This window comes from Plecotus auritus (assembly GCF_963455305.1).
Source record: "Plecotus auritus genome assembly, chromosome: 3".
Lineage (NCBI taxonomy): Eukaryota > Metazoa > Chordata > Mammalia > Chiroptera > Vespertilionidae > Plecotus > Plecotus auritus.
The window spans coordinates 181,297,181-181,312,585 of NC_137772.1; the positions used below are offsets into that span (position 1 = coordinate 181,297,181).

General features: G+C 42.0%; 1 protein-coding gene across 3 annotated transcripts in view; it reads right to left on the reverse strand.

Moving 5' to 3' along the window:
* Positions 1-1,272: 1,272 nt before the first annotated feature.
* TMEM117 (transmembrane protein 117) overlaps positions 1,273-15,405 on the reverse strand; it is a 450,126-nt gene continuing 435,993 nt past the window's right edge. For all 3 annotated transcript variants that reach the window (XM_080662299.1, XM_080662300.1, XM_080662298.1), the window contains one exon: positions 1,273-2,260. In XM_080662299.1, coding sequence (XP_080518425.1) covers positions 1,614-2,260 — 647 coding nt within the window. In that variant the 3' untranslated portion in view covers positions 1,273-1,613. The remainder of the gene's footprint in view (positions 2,261-15,405) is intronic.

A 15,405-nucleotide genomic window follows, 5' to 3' on the forward strand; every position in this document is an offset into this window, starting at 1 on the left:
ATATTTATGATCCTAAGTAGTCCCGTGTGTGGCTATTAAAGGTAAAGAAAAACCAGCAGGTGCATGGCTCCGATTGCTGCGTAAACAACTGTAGAAACGTTTATAAAAGCTGGCTCTCAAGTGACAGATAAATGCAGAGTTGTGTTATGCGTGCTAAATTCAGCATGCTGCAAGCTTAAAAGCAGGTAGATCAAAACAAGAGAGATTTTAAAAAATCATAAATACAAAATACAGCTGTGTTAGTATGTGACAAAAAATTTTTTTGCCTTAAAAGTGATCTTCCCCAATCTCCTCAAGAAACATGTTACCACAATTTATGGAAAAAAATTAAAGACAAATTGGGAGTGTTCCATTTCTTAACTTGTCTGGCATGGAGTTTAGAAAAAATGGGGGGAGGGGCTGTTGTTAAACTAAGATACAATTGAACCCCTCTATTGTAAACAAAAATGACACCACATAATTACTGATATAGAATTTCTTAATTATTAATATGAAATGTTTAATTCTTAAATAAAAAAAAAAACATGCACACAAAACAAGCCACTAAACATATCCTTTCATGCATGGTCTTTTCTACCTCACAAGATTCCCTTGCATGACTTTTAGAGTAGTCCCCTTGCTCAGGGTTGGCATACATTGATTTTCAATTTTCACTGTCCAGAGCCATATTTACAGAAAGATGTACAAATATTGTAGATGGTAGGCTGTGCAACCCTCACATGATTAAAACTCCAGTTCCTTGGTTTTCTAGGGCTTTGTGTAAATGCCAATAAATTTGAGAGTTCATCCAACTGTGCCTCTTAACCTTTGTTCCCGAAGGTGAAGGGCAGCATTTTTAATCAAGTAGCAATTTATCTTTAATTAGGAAAACATAATTAAGTATTATCATCTAATTGCTATTACTGGTTGGGGAATGTCACATTTCACAAGTAGTGACCCGTGCTGGATTACCGTTCTTCTGTTACAGAATTTAGCCTCTGTGCTTGCATTTGGTGGACAGCCAATAAAAATTCAAAGGTAATCACCACGCATCTCTGTAGCCCAGCTATCAAAGTCACCAACCCCACTGCTGAATAAGAAACCAAGAGATATTTTCTGAGCCACAGTTAGGCTACCCCTCTTTTCTGCTCAGACATCAAGTGCAGATCAAAATAATTGTGTGTGTGTGTGTGTGTGTGTGTATACATACATATATATATATATATATATATATATATATATATATATATATGTCATGTGACATAGATTAGAGAACTCTTCCACACTTCATTTCTGGTACAATTAAAAACAGTTTAATGTCTCAAGGCACCACTATGGTTGAACATCAGATACACAGGTAATCAGCTAATCTTCTACTATGCCGTAAAGTCAGTAAATAGCTTGTGCAATTGTGAAAAGCAATCTCTAGAGGGTTGTTGGATATACAGTAGGCACGTGTATCATCATACAAATAGAAAACAATGTGTCCTAGAAAAAGCATGTTGAGCACCGTTGTGGCATTGTTTGTATTTCTCTACCTAACACTAAGCAGACCTTACATTTACAAAAAGAAAGACTAATTATTGAAAGGTACACTCAGGGTTGCTTTTTTTGCTGTATCCAAGTAAGTGAATCTAGTTCGTGGGTGTACTTTTTGAAGTTGTTGCATCAGGGTCAGCTTCTGTCATGCTGGTAGGCTCATTCAAATGTGAGCTCAAGTTTTCTGATGTTAGGTGGGAAGACTTGAAGACAATCTCATTGAGGTCGGACCTGATGCAAACCAAAGAAGGGTCATTCAAAGGGTCTTCCACTGAGGCCTGGGTGTTTTCTCGAGTGATTCCCATGTCTTTGCTATGTTCTGATGGGGATTTTCTTTTCATGCGAGTGTAAGTTTTGTCTTGATTCTCCATGCCTGGCTCATTTTTCAAAAACCGTCCAAAGAACCAAATGAAGAATCCAAACCACACAAAAGCTATCAAACTTGGAACAAAAGCCATACACTTGACATCAAGGCTGGCCCCCGTGAACCTGCTATGGAGGAACATGTCTCCTTCAACATATGTCTTATTCGTTTGAGGATTAGTATGATTGGACCTCCATTCCCAGGATAGCTTGGTTCTGTTCAAATCCTTTAAACTTTCAGAGTCTTTAACTGTGTATATCTTCTGCCCTGGGCCTATATACTGTCCATATTCATGAGGCTTATAAAATATCTGGTTCTTCCACATATTAAGATCCAAAATCAAGACGAGAAAGATAATCCCATAGTTAAACCATTTACCTGCATTAAAAAAGAAATACTGCATATTAGTCAAAGACCCATAACACTGCATTACAGTTTACTCCAATAAAAAGGAGATAATGATACAATAATATAAATTGTTAATGTTTTAGACCTGTTAACAATTCATTTTTTGAGAGTGCTATGCGGACATTAAGTGAAAATTGGCAAAGGGAATTTCCTAAATGGATGGTAGGCATATGAAAACATAGCTGTAGGTCCCTCAGCCAGTAATTTGTGGTATTTACATTAACCAGATTAAGTCCCCTTGTTTTATAGGCTCCATAGGTTATATTCAAATTTTGGCCAATGTAGGTTATTCTCTAGAACCTTTCACTTAATGTCTAAAAACAAAGTTCTAATAAAATTCTTAGAAAAGTTCAACATATAATTCAACATCTCTTAGAGTTTTATAATAATGTCTGGGTGAGACATAAATCATTTTGCAATGCAAGTACAGCAGCATATCAATTGAATTCACATTGCTGTTTGCAGGTGACCTGTTGATTAAACCATTAGTTGATGTGATTCAGATCAATACTCCTTGAGCATTCACTTCAAGATGTTAAAAATAACTACATCAAATTCTCAATGAACAGAATGCATTTATTAGACATATAAATATAACTACCCTTAATGGACTGTTTTAGAATACATGATTTGGAGAGATCATAACTACCATGATGTCTTTGTAGTGTTTTAAATTTTTATATAAATAAGATATTCTTAAAAGTCATATTATCTAGTGATATCTTTATTTCTACAAATAAAAAATGTGAAAAAAATTTTCAAGGAATACTGCATTCCATTGTAATTTTTATTATAATCACCATTTATAGCAAGTTTGACAGTATCAAGTTTATCACAATAAAATAGCAATACCCACCTCACAGATTTACTGTAGCAAATTAGGTGACATATGTAACAGCTTCTAGAAGCTTTTAATTATTATTTGTATCATGTCAAAATTTTTTTTATTTTGTATTTGAATAGTATTGAATATTATTAAGTTACTAATTCACCTGATTATAGAACTTTCAGGAAAGAAGAGAGGTAAGATCTTGGGCAAACTTATTAAAACAAGAATGATAAAAATGTATTTTGCAATATATATACTCTCACACAGAATATATAGCTATATTAAAAGAAAACTTTGTGAAGACTTTAGGAAGATATTTTATCATCATCATTACACATTTTCAAGTTCCTATTACATGCAAGGTTGAAGGGTTTTAATCCTGGCTCTATTTAAATTCTCTAAACCCCAATTTCTTTGCATGCAGAAAATAATAGTACTTATTAAAGCTGTTAGCAATTTTCATGAAATTATTAAATGCTAAGTACAGTGCCTAGTGTAATAGGTATTCCGTAATTGTTCCTATTATTATCATCAAAGCCTTGCCTACGCCATGATAATGTCTTCATTTGCATGGGATGGTACAATTTTTCTCTATGAAGAGAGTTTATGTAAACTATATGAAGGGGCATTATAACTCTGTGCCTGTTTTGAAATTATTCAACTCTATAGGGTTTATAATATTTATAATGGAAGCTCTTGTCTGAATGATTTATTTTGCACACCTAAATTAGAAAGTAGGTTGGAACACTGAAAACATTTCCAGATATGATAAGACATCTACAATGTCTGGCACTGTGAAGTTCAAGCCACTCATGCCCTCCTGGATCTTCAAAACTGAAACTAATTCTCACTAAGAATCAGCCAGAAACAAATAAAGGAAGCTAAAGCCAGAAAAATGTAATCAAGTACAAAGGTGAGCATCATTACCAAACATCTACTGAGCTCATAACAGACTCTGCTTAGGATACCTTAGGAAATGCTGAGGACATGTGTTTCTGCCTTCAGGGGAGGAACCCATCGTCTTGTTGGGGAAACAGGATAGAGACATCAACAGATAAATAAAAATAAAAAGCCACATTTGAGAGGTGCCTAATGAATGATCAAATCATACATGCTGAAGATGTTGAGAAAATGGAATAAAAACTGAGGGCTAATTTCTATAGAAAGGATTTTTGAAAGAAGTAGTAATGCATGTGGTCCCTAAAAGAAAAGCAGGATAGAGAGCAGTTTAGAAACTTTTTCATTTCTTTTAGTTTGTTGTTTTTTTTTTCACTATGCTGCAGATAGAACAGCATACAGAAAAAAATCAGGTCATGTGGGGAAGAAAAGAGGCTGAGAGGAGAGACAAGAAAAAGAATGAAGAATACTGCAAGAAAAGAAAGGCAGGAGATGAACGAGCGATGGGTGAAATGAAAACGTTCAGAGATTTTTCATCCAGTGTTCAGGAGGCATGGGTGTGCAGCTTCCATGATAGAAAGCAAGTTGAGAGAGGCGCTCTGGGTGCTTCACTGCTGTAGATTTCTACTTATTCCCTTGCTGTGAATTCTATGTGTTATAAAGCCAGATTGAATGGTGAGGGGAAGAGGTCCTTGAACTTGGATGACTGATCATCACCTTCTTGATTCACAATGGGCCCTTGGAGAGACTTGTTCCCCCTCTAGGTCATTTTGATAAACTCGTGAACAGGGCAAGGGCCTCCATAAAGAGGTCCCTGTTTCTATGGTGATGACAGGAGATCAGAAACTGAAGATAAGCAGCAGCACAGAATCAAGGAGAAGAAAGGGAGGCCCATGGAGCTTGGAGAAAAGTGCTTTGGGGAAAAGATGCTCAGTGTATGTTTCAAGACAAAGGAAAAACGAAAACAAAAGAAGTCAGAGAATAAAAATGGAGCTATGGCCCAGCCAGTTTGGCTCAGTGGATAGAACACTGGCCTGGAGACTGAAGGGTCCCAGGTTAGATTCCAGTCAAGGGCACATGCCCAGGTTGCAGGCTCAATCCCCAGTAGAGGGCGCGCAGGAGGCAACCAATCAATGATTCTTTCTCATCATTGATGTTTCTCTCTCTCCCTCTCCCTTCCTCTCTGAAATCAATAGAAATATATATTTTTTAAAAAAGTCACTCCTTTAAAAAAGGAGCTATGTACACTAATCACACTAAGAAGAAACCTTGAAGATAGAAAGAGCTGTTTTTCCTACTTTAAAATTATTTTTCTGGCACAGTGAAAATATAGATGAATGGTGCTGGGTCAGTTTGACCACTAAAGTTTGACACTAAAGAATCACTGTATGTTATTTCTTATGTGACCTGAAGTCTGACTATTTAGATGGGATGGAAGGGAAGCACATTAAAAATGCAATGCTTGACATCAGTTAATGGGTGCCGTCACCCTGCTCTAACACATCTTTACCCATTTGTGAGAGGGAATACCCTCGTGACAGAAACTGCAGGCTGGAAATCGGCAGATGGAGATTTCATTCTAACGCTGAACTTGAATAATACAACCTTGAGTAACCTGTTTAACCTCTCCAGACCTCAATATTTTATTTTCAAATTGAGGACATTGAACTACATGCCTTCCAGTTTTATGATTTTTCTCCTCTTTTCCCAAATCCTTCTACTCACTAGCTCTGTGATTTCAATTTTTTTTATTCTGTGAAATGGAGAATAATACCAGTGTAAGTGCATCAAAGGATTATTGTGAGGATAAAATGAGAAGTTATTATTTGAAGTTCTCTGAAATATATTGTTTGCCAAAAATGTAGGGTAGTATTATTTTTACAATTTCTTTAATCCAGTTACTATAGGATCTCGGTGACAGAGCAGAGGGAGAAAAGAGTATATAAGGGTTTGTAACAAAGATTAAAGGTGACCAGTTTGGATAAAACAGAATGAATTACTGTGTACTGACATTATTGTGTAGACATTAGTAGGTCAGTTACCTAAGAGGACCCAATGTGTAGCTATATGAAAATATGCTTTGTGAATCAGCATATTTAACATGTTAAAAACCTGTAGCAATTGGTCATATTTCTACAGGTTGCAGCAGTATTGCTCCTGAGCAGAGGTTTTGTACATACACATATGTTGAGGCTACAGGACAGGAGATAGTACCTCCACGCCCACGCCAGCCGAGAGGTCATGTGGCGATGAGAAAGTGCAGAGGGCAGAGAGGAGACTGAACAGAATGCCTACTGATATATTTCCTTATTCGATGGCTATAGCATTGTCCCTCCCTACACTGTCATAGCCATTCAGTCAAAACTTGAAGCTGCTGGAAATTTAGAAGAAATGGCTCCTCTTACTTTTTGTTTGTTTCCAGACTGCTTGGCATAACTTCTGGTCCATCTATTCATTTGTACAGAGAAAGAACGTCTATCTTTCTCTAACATCCATCCTTACATTTTCCCACATAGTGTTTGTTACCTTGGTAATGCTTTCTCCTCTTTAAAAAAAAACTACTTTTGCTCTATGATATGTGGTAAACCCGAGCAAAACCTGGTGGGACAACTCAACCTTGCTGTTCTTGTCTATACGGTGAGGGAATTGAGCTACACAATCCTTACTAGTGACCTGGTGCATGAAATTCATACACATTAAAAGGAAATTAACTAGAGGAAATATTTTAATATTGCTGTTTGCCCTTTCTCTATAATAGAAGTGTCAGAGATGAAAGAAAATTAATAAAATGTATACAAAAATCTTCCTTCTGTCAGAGTCTGAGGCGTGCCATGGGAACAGAGTCAAGTCCCCGCCCACCCATGTGAGCCTCAAAATCACACGAAACCCAGACCCGGCCAGCCCTACCCCCATTGGGCTAGATCCAGACCTGGACGGCCCCACCCTCATCAAGCCCCACTGGGTGGAGGGCGCGGCCTCAGGTCACCTGGCCTGGGCTAGGGGGTGTGCCTTGAGGTCCAGGGGACATGGCCTGAGGTCCCCCGTCAAGCCCCGCCAGGCAGGGGCTACAGCCTCAGGTTCCCTGGCCCAGGGTGTGGTGTGCGGCCTGAGGTCCCCTGGCCTGGGCCAGGGCAGAGGGCATGCCTTGAGGTTCCCATCAAGCCCTGCCAGGCAGGGGGCATGGCCTGTGGTCCCCAGGCCTGGCACCAGGGTGGAGGGCGTGGGGCAGGGAGCGCAGCCTAAGGTCCCCCGGCCCAGCTCCGGGCCAAGGGGCATGGCCTGAGGTCCCCTGTCAAGCCCCGCCAGGTGGGGGGTGCGCCCTGAGATCCTCCATCAAGCTCCGCTGGGTGAAGGGGCACAGCCTGAGGTCCCCTGTCAAGCCCTGCCAGTGGGGAGCGCGGCCTGAGATCCCCCAGCTATGTACTGGGGCAGGGGTACGGCCTGAGGTCCCCTGTTAAGCCCTGCTGGGCGGGGGACATGGCCTGAGGTCCCCCATCAAGCCCTACCAGGTGGGGGGAGTGGCCTGAGGTCCCCTGTCAAGCCCTACCAGGCGGGGGGAGCAGCCTCAGGTCCCCTGCCCTGGCCCAGCACCATGCAGCCTCAGGTTGCTGCTGATTGCTTGTTAAGGCTCGTTATGGGAACTCGCCTCCGCTGTGGGTGCAGCCATCTTGTGTTACATAATTCCGGCCTCAGCTGTGGGCGCAGCCATCTTGTGTTACATAATTCCGGCCTCAGCTGTGGGCGCAGCCATCTTGTGTTACATAATTCCGGCCTCTGCTGTGGGTGCAGCCATCTTGTGTTACATAATTCCGGCCTCTGCTGTGGGCGCAGCCATCTTGTGTTACATAATTCCGGCCTCTGCTGTGGGCGCAGCCATCTTGTGTTACATAATTCCTGCCTCTGCTGTGGGCACAGCCATCTTGACTGTTACGGCATGGTGGTCAATTTACATATTCCCGCTTTATTAGATAATGGTTTCTTCTCAGCCCTGAGAGTCTCTTGGATGAGTCTATGAAATAAACATTGCCTAAACATTAATGTTTATGATGGGTCAGGAAATCACACCATTAGAGCAAAAAGATGGAGTACACCATTTCCAGATGGAAAAAGCTTTCCTCAAAAAGTAAAAGCTTGCTCAGTGGATAGAGCATCAGCCTGCAGACTGAAAGGTCCCAGGTTCAATTCCGGTCAAGGGCATGTACCTTGGTTACGGGCACATCCCCAGTGGGAGGTGTGCAGGAGGCAGCTGATCGATGTTTCTCTCTCATTGATGTTTCTAACTCTCTATCCCTCTCCCTTCCTCTCTGTAAAATATCAATAAATTTTTTTTTTTTTAAAAAAGCAAAAGCTTGTGTTCTTTGAGAAACACTGCTTAACATAAAAACTAAATTTGAGTCCCTGAAATACCTCACATGGAAAGGCTATAAGGCACAAAAAAGGGAAGGATAGGAAGTGCTTCTATTTCATTTCCCAAAGTGTGTTGTGAATGTACAGTCAACCACAACAAGAGGTTTGGTATTTCAACATTGATCATATGAGGGATATTGCATTTCCTCCTGTTGTTCCAATGACATAGCATAATGTATAAATCAGCAAGGCGGCAGGTTACAAATCCATACATTATTTCTATTAATCTCCCCGTTGAAATATCTCACTGTCTCCTTTAATGAGAAATCACTGCATGGTGTTGGTGGGATTACCTCCTTCTTGTATATTGTGCTTTTATAATGAATCATACTGATAGTCAAAAATGATATTATAATGATAATTTTATCTTTTACTTTGTGGGAGTCTATAGAATCCTGGGATAGTAAGTTTTAAAAGGATTCTCCATTAAATATCACCCTCACTTACCATAGGAAGTGACAACAATTTGGAGGAAACAGTCATTCTTTTCAACTAAGAAAAATGCCTATAAAGGACTGATATTTTCACCATATAACAAAACTTTCAGGATTCAAATATGCAATCATAACATTTTTTTAAAAATCTTTTACCCAGTAGTTTCCAGCTAGCTCTGTGCTTGAGCTGTGCTGTGGGCACCTTCCACCAAGTGGATACCACACTGGGCCAGACTCTGGCATCCAGACATATACATGACACCGTCATGTTCCACAAAGCCATTTAGTATCCACTATGGGATAGCAAGAAACCCTGGCCTTGAAGAAGATGAGTTTTGGATAATTAAAGAAATAACAGCAGGCTATCTCAGGCTTCTTGGCCATAGTCAATGCCCTCTCATTCCAGACAAGAGCAGTGAAAACAGGGCTTACTACATTAGCATCTCTTTAAGTCCCTGCCTAGGGAATTTATGAACATCTAGAACCCACATTAAGTGTTTGGACCCTGAAAGAGACCATTTAGAAACTTGACGATATTTACTAAATAATTTTTGAATTAATAAGAGTTACTTGAGTTGGTAAAGTATCTTCTTAAGACTTAAAAGCAAATTAATATAGCTTCTCAAAGTGCCCCTCTTGTCATTGTTGCTTCCTAAGTGGGAGACTATTCCTTTAGGACTTAATCTGATATGATGAGTAGAGGCAGAAACTTGTGATGATGAAAGAGGAAGAGAAAACCATCTAGTTGTACTGAAGATTGGACAGAAGATTCTTGAGACTGGGAACTATGTCAGGTTCATTTTTGTATTTCCTAGATCCTAGCTTAGGTGTAGACACAAATTAACTCAGAAAATGTCTGTTAACAGACAGGTAAGCTCTGCGATAGTGTGTAAAAAAAAAATTACAATGAGTGAAATTCTATCCTTCAAATCAAATTACATGTGTTACAATGATCTCTTGAATTCTGGGATATTGCTAAAATCTAATATAATCTGGAAAATAAAGTATTCATGTATCAAAGATGGATTAATTATATATTTCAAGTTCTTCCTCTCAGTGTGAAGACAATTTCTGAGGAGCATGTGAGTTTTATAACAAAAATCCTCATCTATGCATAAGGACACCTCAATTGGGGGAGGGAGGCAGGGTGGACCAGCTCACAGATTATGAGCGAAGCAACTACAGTCTGAAGAAGATGAATTTTGGACAAATAAAATGAATTGCTGCTGTAGGTAGAAGTAAACACAGTTAGTTCTTAGAGCTGTATAAATGTGTTGATAATGGAAATTGCTTCAGGGAAGGTTTTAAAAAAAAATTCACAACTGAGAGAAGAGCAAGAGGTCCTTGTGTACTCTGGATAACTTCATGATCTTGGGGGACTGTCATGGTGAACAGGATGCATCCTATTTCCCTATAACAAGTCCCTCGCTAATTCTGTCAGACAGCATATTGTGCCCGATGGACCACTGGCCTGCCCTCCCTAGCACATCCCATGATCTGATTGACACAGGAGGGCTCTTTAAAAAACAATCTCTGGGAACTCATTTGCCAGAAATCATGCACCTTTGGAAACAAAGCGGAGGGTTTATTCATTATTTTCCCCATTCTCGCCATCGTGCAGCACCTGTGCCCTCACGCCACGCAGGGAACTGAAATGGAGCACAGACGCCACGGAGGCTTGTTTACTTTCAGATTTTCCATTTTTGCCGAGAGGGTTCCCGAGGGCATCATCGTGCCAACAGTGTACATTCTCTCCTCGCAGAGGCACAGGCCTTCCTCTGGCCTTCCCCCAGCCCCCGCCTAATTTACTCAGATGATGGCCACCAACAGGACCCTTCCTTTGTCTGGCTGGGATGACAGATGGCAGAGCTTCCACCGGGACGGGCATTAATAGGACTCAGAGGAGCTCCCGAGATTGAATTGAGAGGCCATTCCTCTCTCACCTCCTGAGACTCAATACATCACATTTTTGAATCCATCTTTGCACTCACCTTATAGGTAAATGGGGAGAGGGCAGAGGAGAGGATTACACAGTGGCATTTAGCATTTACTTGGGGTTGGGCTAAAAGCACCAGGGTGACCTAATCACTAACCTTTTATCCCCTTTGTTACTGAAATAAAAATTCCCAGAAAAAACATTTGAACACACCCTTAGATAGCGATGATATACGTACTGCAGCAAACCATCTGTCAAGGGGGACCCAGAGGAGCTGAACAGATGCAACAACTCAGACAAGCATAAGGAAAACTAGCTGGGAATCAGGATTAAAAACCACTCAAAACCTATGCTTTGAAATGGGAATGGGAACTCATCAGTGTCAGATAGCCCTCTCCATCCAGAGCAGTTCCCTGGGAGAGAGATTCTTGCCATTCTCAGCGTCTTCCGTCCTGAGGACTCAGGGCAGTCACAGTAGAGAACTCAGAATACTGGATAAATAATCAGAGTGCCTTTCTTTGACTGCCTAATGTTTTATTTTGTTTTAAAATTAAATTTAAAAAAAAAACAACACACCACACACCCTGAATGGATACATGGCAAAGCTTTAGGTAAAGACAGTGAGGATTTGAGTGCTTAAGACATGGCAGACAGTGTTTTAAGTGCCTCGTACATGTTAATTAATGTAATTCTCATAGCAACCGAGGGGTAAGTACCAGTACAGTCTCCATTTAACAGATGAGAAAACTGAGCCTCGGAGCGGTTATGGAGCTTGACAAAGGCCATGCCCGCTGTCAATGGTGGAGCTGGAGCCTATGCCCAAACCTGACACTCCATTGCCTCAGTGTGCATCCACGCCCTTTGCAGATCACAGAGCTGCAATGGTTGACGACAGGGTCTGGCCATCCTCGACCCTTAGGAAACCCTAGCAGGCCCTGTCCAGCCTCTTCTAGTGCAGAACACACACCGTAGAGAAAGCAGCACATGGAGCTATGTGAGGGTCCTTAGGGTCCCTTTCACCTCAGCTTCAGTTTCTTCTGTGGTCCCAGGCCTTTCCCATCATGCTCTGCGGTGGGGCCTCCTCTCTTTCCCCGGGCTCTAAACTTCCAGCTCCTGGCAGGCCTCTCCCATCTCCTTTCCCACTGGCCACCCCATTTCTATTGAACTAACATTCTGACCCTTAACTTTGTTTTAGGAGTTGCATGTAAAGAGAAATCAAAGCTGAGATGACAAAACTGACCCATTCACCTTTCTGGAGTGCCAACATGTCTACTTTTTTTTTAAAAAATATATTTTATTGATTTTTTACAAAGAGGAAGGGAGAGGGACAGAGAGTTAGAAACATCAATGAAAGAGAAACATCGATCAGCTGCCTCCTGCACACTCCCTACTGGGGATGTGCCCACAACTAAGGTACATGCCCTTGACCGGAATCGAACCTGGGACCCTTGAGTCTGCAGGCCGATGCTCTATCCACTGAGCCAAATCGGTTAGGGCCCACATGTTTACTTTTGTCATAACACCCTGGGCTCTGGCTCCAAAATCATCTGAGGCCCTGAGATTAGACTGTGCTGTGGGTGGCTGTCCTGGACTTTAGTGCCACACACACTGCCTGCTTGTCAACCTGCGCAGCTGGCCTGCTGGCCCGTCAACCTCTCAGGCATCGGGGCGGAGGAGGAGGACCTGAGAGGCCTGGGTCTGGGACCCTGAGTCATGGAAGTCAGCCAGTCCAGGCAGGCCCCAGCCATTTCCACTCATTCCTGCAATGGCAGCACTGTCACAGCTTTTTTTTTTTGTAAATAAAGCCAGACCATTAAAAAAAAAGCTGAGGTGGAGGAATTCTGACTATAGAAAATGTTTCTCTGCAGCACTGTTTCTCAGAGTGTAGTCCCCTGGCACCCTGCATAAGCATCCCTGGTGGTGCCTGAGAGAATGGCCGATTCCAGGCTCCGCCATGTACATCAGGCATCCGACTCTGGGTGTGCAACTGACATATATATATATGTGTGTGTGTGTGTGTGTGTGTGTGTGTGTGTGTGTGTGTGTGTGTCTCCTGCATGCCCCCTGCTGGGGATTGAGCCCACAACCTGGACATGTGCCCTGACGGAGAATTGAACTGCAGGCCTCCTGGTTCATAGGTTGATGTTCAACCATTGACCCACGCTAGCTGGGCTGATTTTTTTTTTTTTTTTAACAAGCTCTCCAGGTGATTCTCATACACACTGAAGTTTGATTACTGTTGATGGACATAGAGGGTTTCACACTTAATCATCCGGTGATGATGCCATATTTGCTTAGTAAGAAAAGCATTGACGTCTCTCTAAGGAAGGAAGCAGCCCTTGGAGAAGCTGGTCAAGTCAGGGTTTGCATGCACTTGGACAGCCGTGGGCTACCAACTACTGAGCCTATGGAATGCAGCGCGGAGCACCGTGGCTTGGAGATTTTACTTAGGTTTGCCCAGAAGCAATGATTTTACAAAGTCAGATGAAGTCAAAGGCCTTTCACAGGAGATTAGATGACATTCCAGAGTGGCCTCAGCAACCTCTTCAGCCAACCAGCAGAACAAAGACAGTAACTAACAAAAACAAGAGGGGAGGAGTTAGGACTTTCTTTCCTATCACCATTTCCTAGGAAATGTGATCAGGGGTGGATGGGGGAAAAGATATATCTTCTTGGCACAAATTAAGTTTCACTTGTTTTTGGTGAATCCCTTCACTGCAAAGCCCCCATGTACCCTATTGTATTTGTAATTTAAACTGCAGAATCCTCAAAAGCCCCCCAGCAGGACCAGGCACCCAGACATTTGCGTGCTTGGCCTGACTCCGGAGATGGTCTGACCTCAACTGTGCCTTCTCAATCAGACTGAGAAGTTCCCAAAGATCAGCATCCCCAGGGAGGCTTTGCAAAAGGCCCAATTCCCTGGCTTTTGCCCAGACGCACTGGGCGGGAACCATTAGCAATGGGGCCCAACAATCGGTATATTTATAAAGTTCCCCAGGTGATATGCTAATCAACATAATTTGGCAAACACTGCACAAAAGCCTTAATCACAATATATTTTCACCTCCTGGCAAACTTATTAACATGCAGACTCCACTAAGTTTTTGAAAAATAATACTTGGAGGGACAAAGGTTTACACTCAAAGGCATAGGAGCGTCTACCTCAAAGCTAAGGACTCTGAAGCTTCAGGGGACCCCTGTCTGTCCGGTTCCTTTCCAAGGCCTCACTACCATTCTCAGGTGTACTTTTCTCTTCATATTTTTAAACAGAGTATCCCCATTTGTGTAAGCTTTGAGGGCCACAAAACTTAAACCTGCCCCTGTCTTTAAATGATGGTATATCTGACAAAACCATGCAAAAGAGTCCTGAATTCAATACTTTCAACAGCTTGATTTTTTTTTCTCATCAATGGCTTCTCTGAATCTGCCCCTCCCCTTTTAAACCTGATAGTCTACCCCCCAGCAGTCTAATTTTGACAGGGATTCTGATATTCAGTCCGAGACAATATTAGTGCCATGATGGCCTGGACAAGAGCTGATAGCAGGAACAGATGGTCCAGGCAAAAGCCCCCTCAAAGGGATATGATGATGCCATGTGCATGATGGCTGCTCAGAAGTCCGGGAGGGGAGCATGCTGCCGAGATTAAGTGGGGACTCTGAAACCACACTATGTGACCTGAACTCAAATTGATTGATTTACCCGGTGAATTTAATGGATGAGCCTCATTCATTCTGAATAGGAAAAGCAACCTGCTGCATCTTCCCTATTCATGAGCTCATTCTCCAATTTAGAAAGGTCGCCTCATGCTCCAAGCCAAAACCGCCCCCCCCCCCAAAAAAAAAACACCAAACAGCCTTCCAGTTGAGAAGCAAAGGTCTTTCTGCAGTGCTCATGTGTTCACGTTTTCTGTGTTCAGGCTATTTTTACTCAAGAGCACAGACGGTAGTGTAAGCACAGATTTCCTCAGCAGTTTCTACCATAGCACGTGTGGGATCCTCAGCTATTGTCCTTAAAACGTGAACACAGGGGCGACTTGCATTTGAACAGCTTGGGAACTAATGCCATCCTTCCTTTGGTCACTCAGCTGTCTGCTTCTTCTTAGAAAGAAATAAAAGGTATAAAACATAACCCTAGGAAGCCTTTTTTTAGAAGCAAATGACTGAGATGCCACGAAAGAATATTATAGCACATCATATTGGAGGTGTTTCAAACACAGGGCACATCTGAAAATGAAATCATCTGAGGAGACACAAGAGAATCACTGGAGACAAACATGAGCTCTGCCACAGAAGGAGGTTTGTACTCAATCAAATGTGACCTGGGCAAACTCCCTGAAGGCTTATGGTCTGATGGGAGCTCCTGGATACCATTGTTTTGATCTCAGGCATAAATGAAGAACAAAGCACAAAGAGTGCTCATGTTGAAAAAATTTACTGAGCTGGAGGTTGTGAAAAGGAAGCCCACCAATGAAAAAAAACAAAACAAGGCAGGGTGGTATAAGGAGTATGGCTAATTGTAGACTACCTATGGTACGGAGTTCGCTACCTCTCCACATTGAAGTTATGTCCTCTCCCCTGGCAATCCTGTGCTAGAGCACTAGGTCCAACAGCA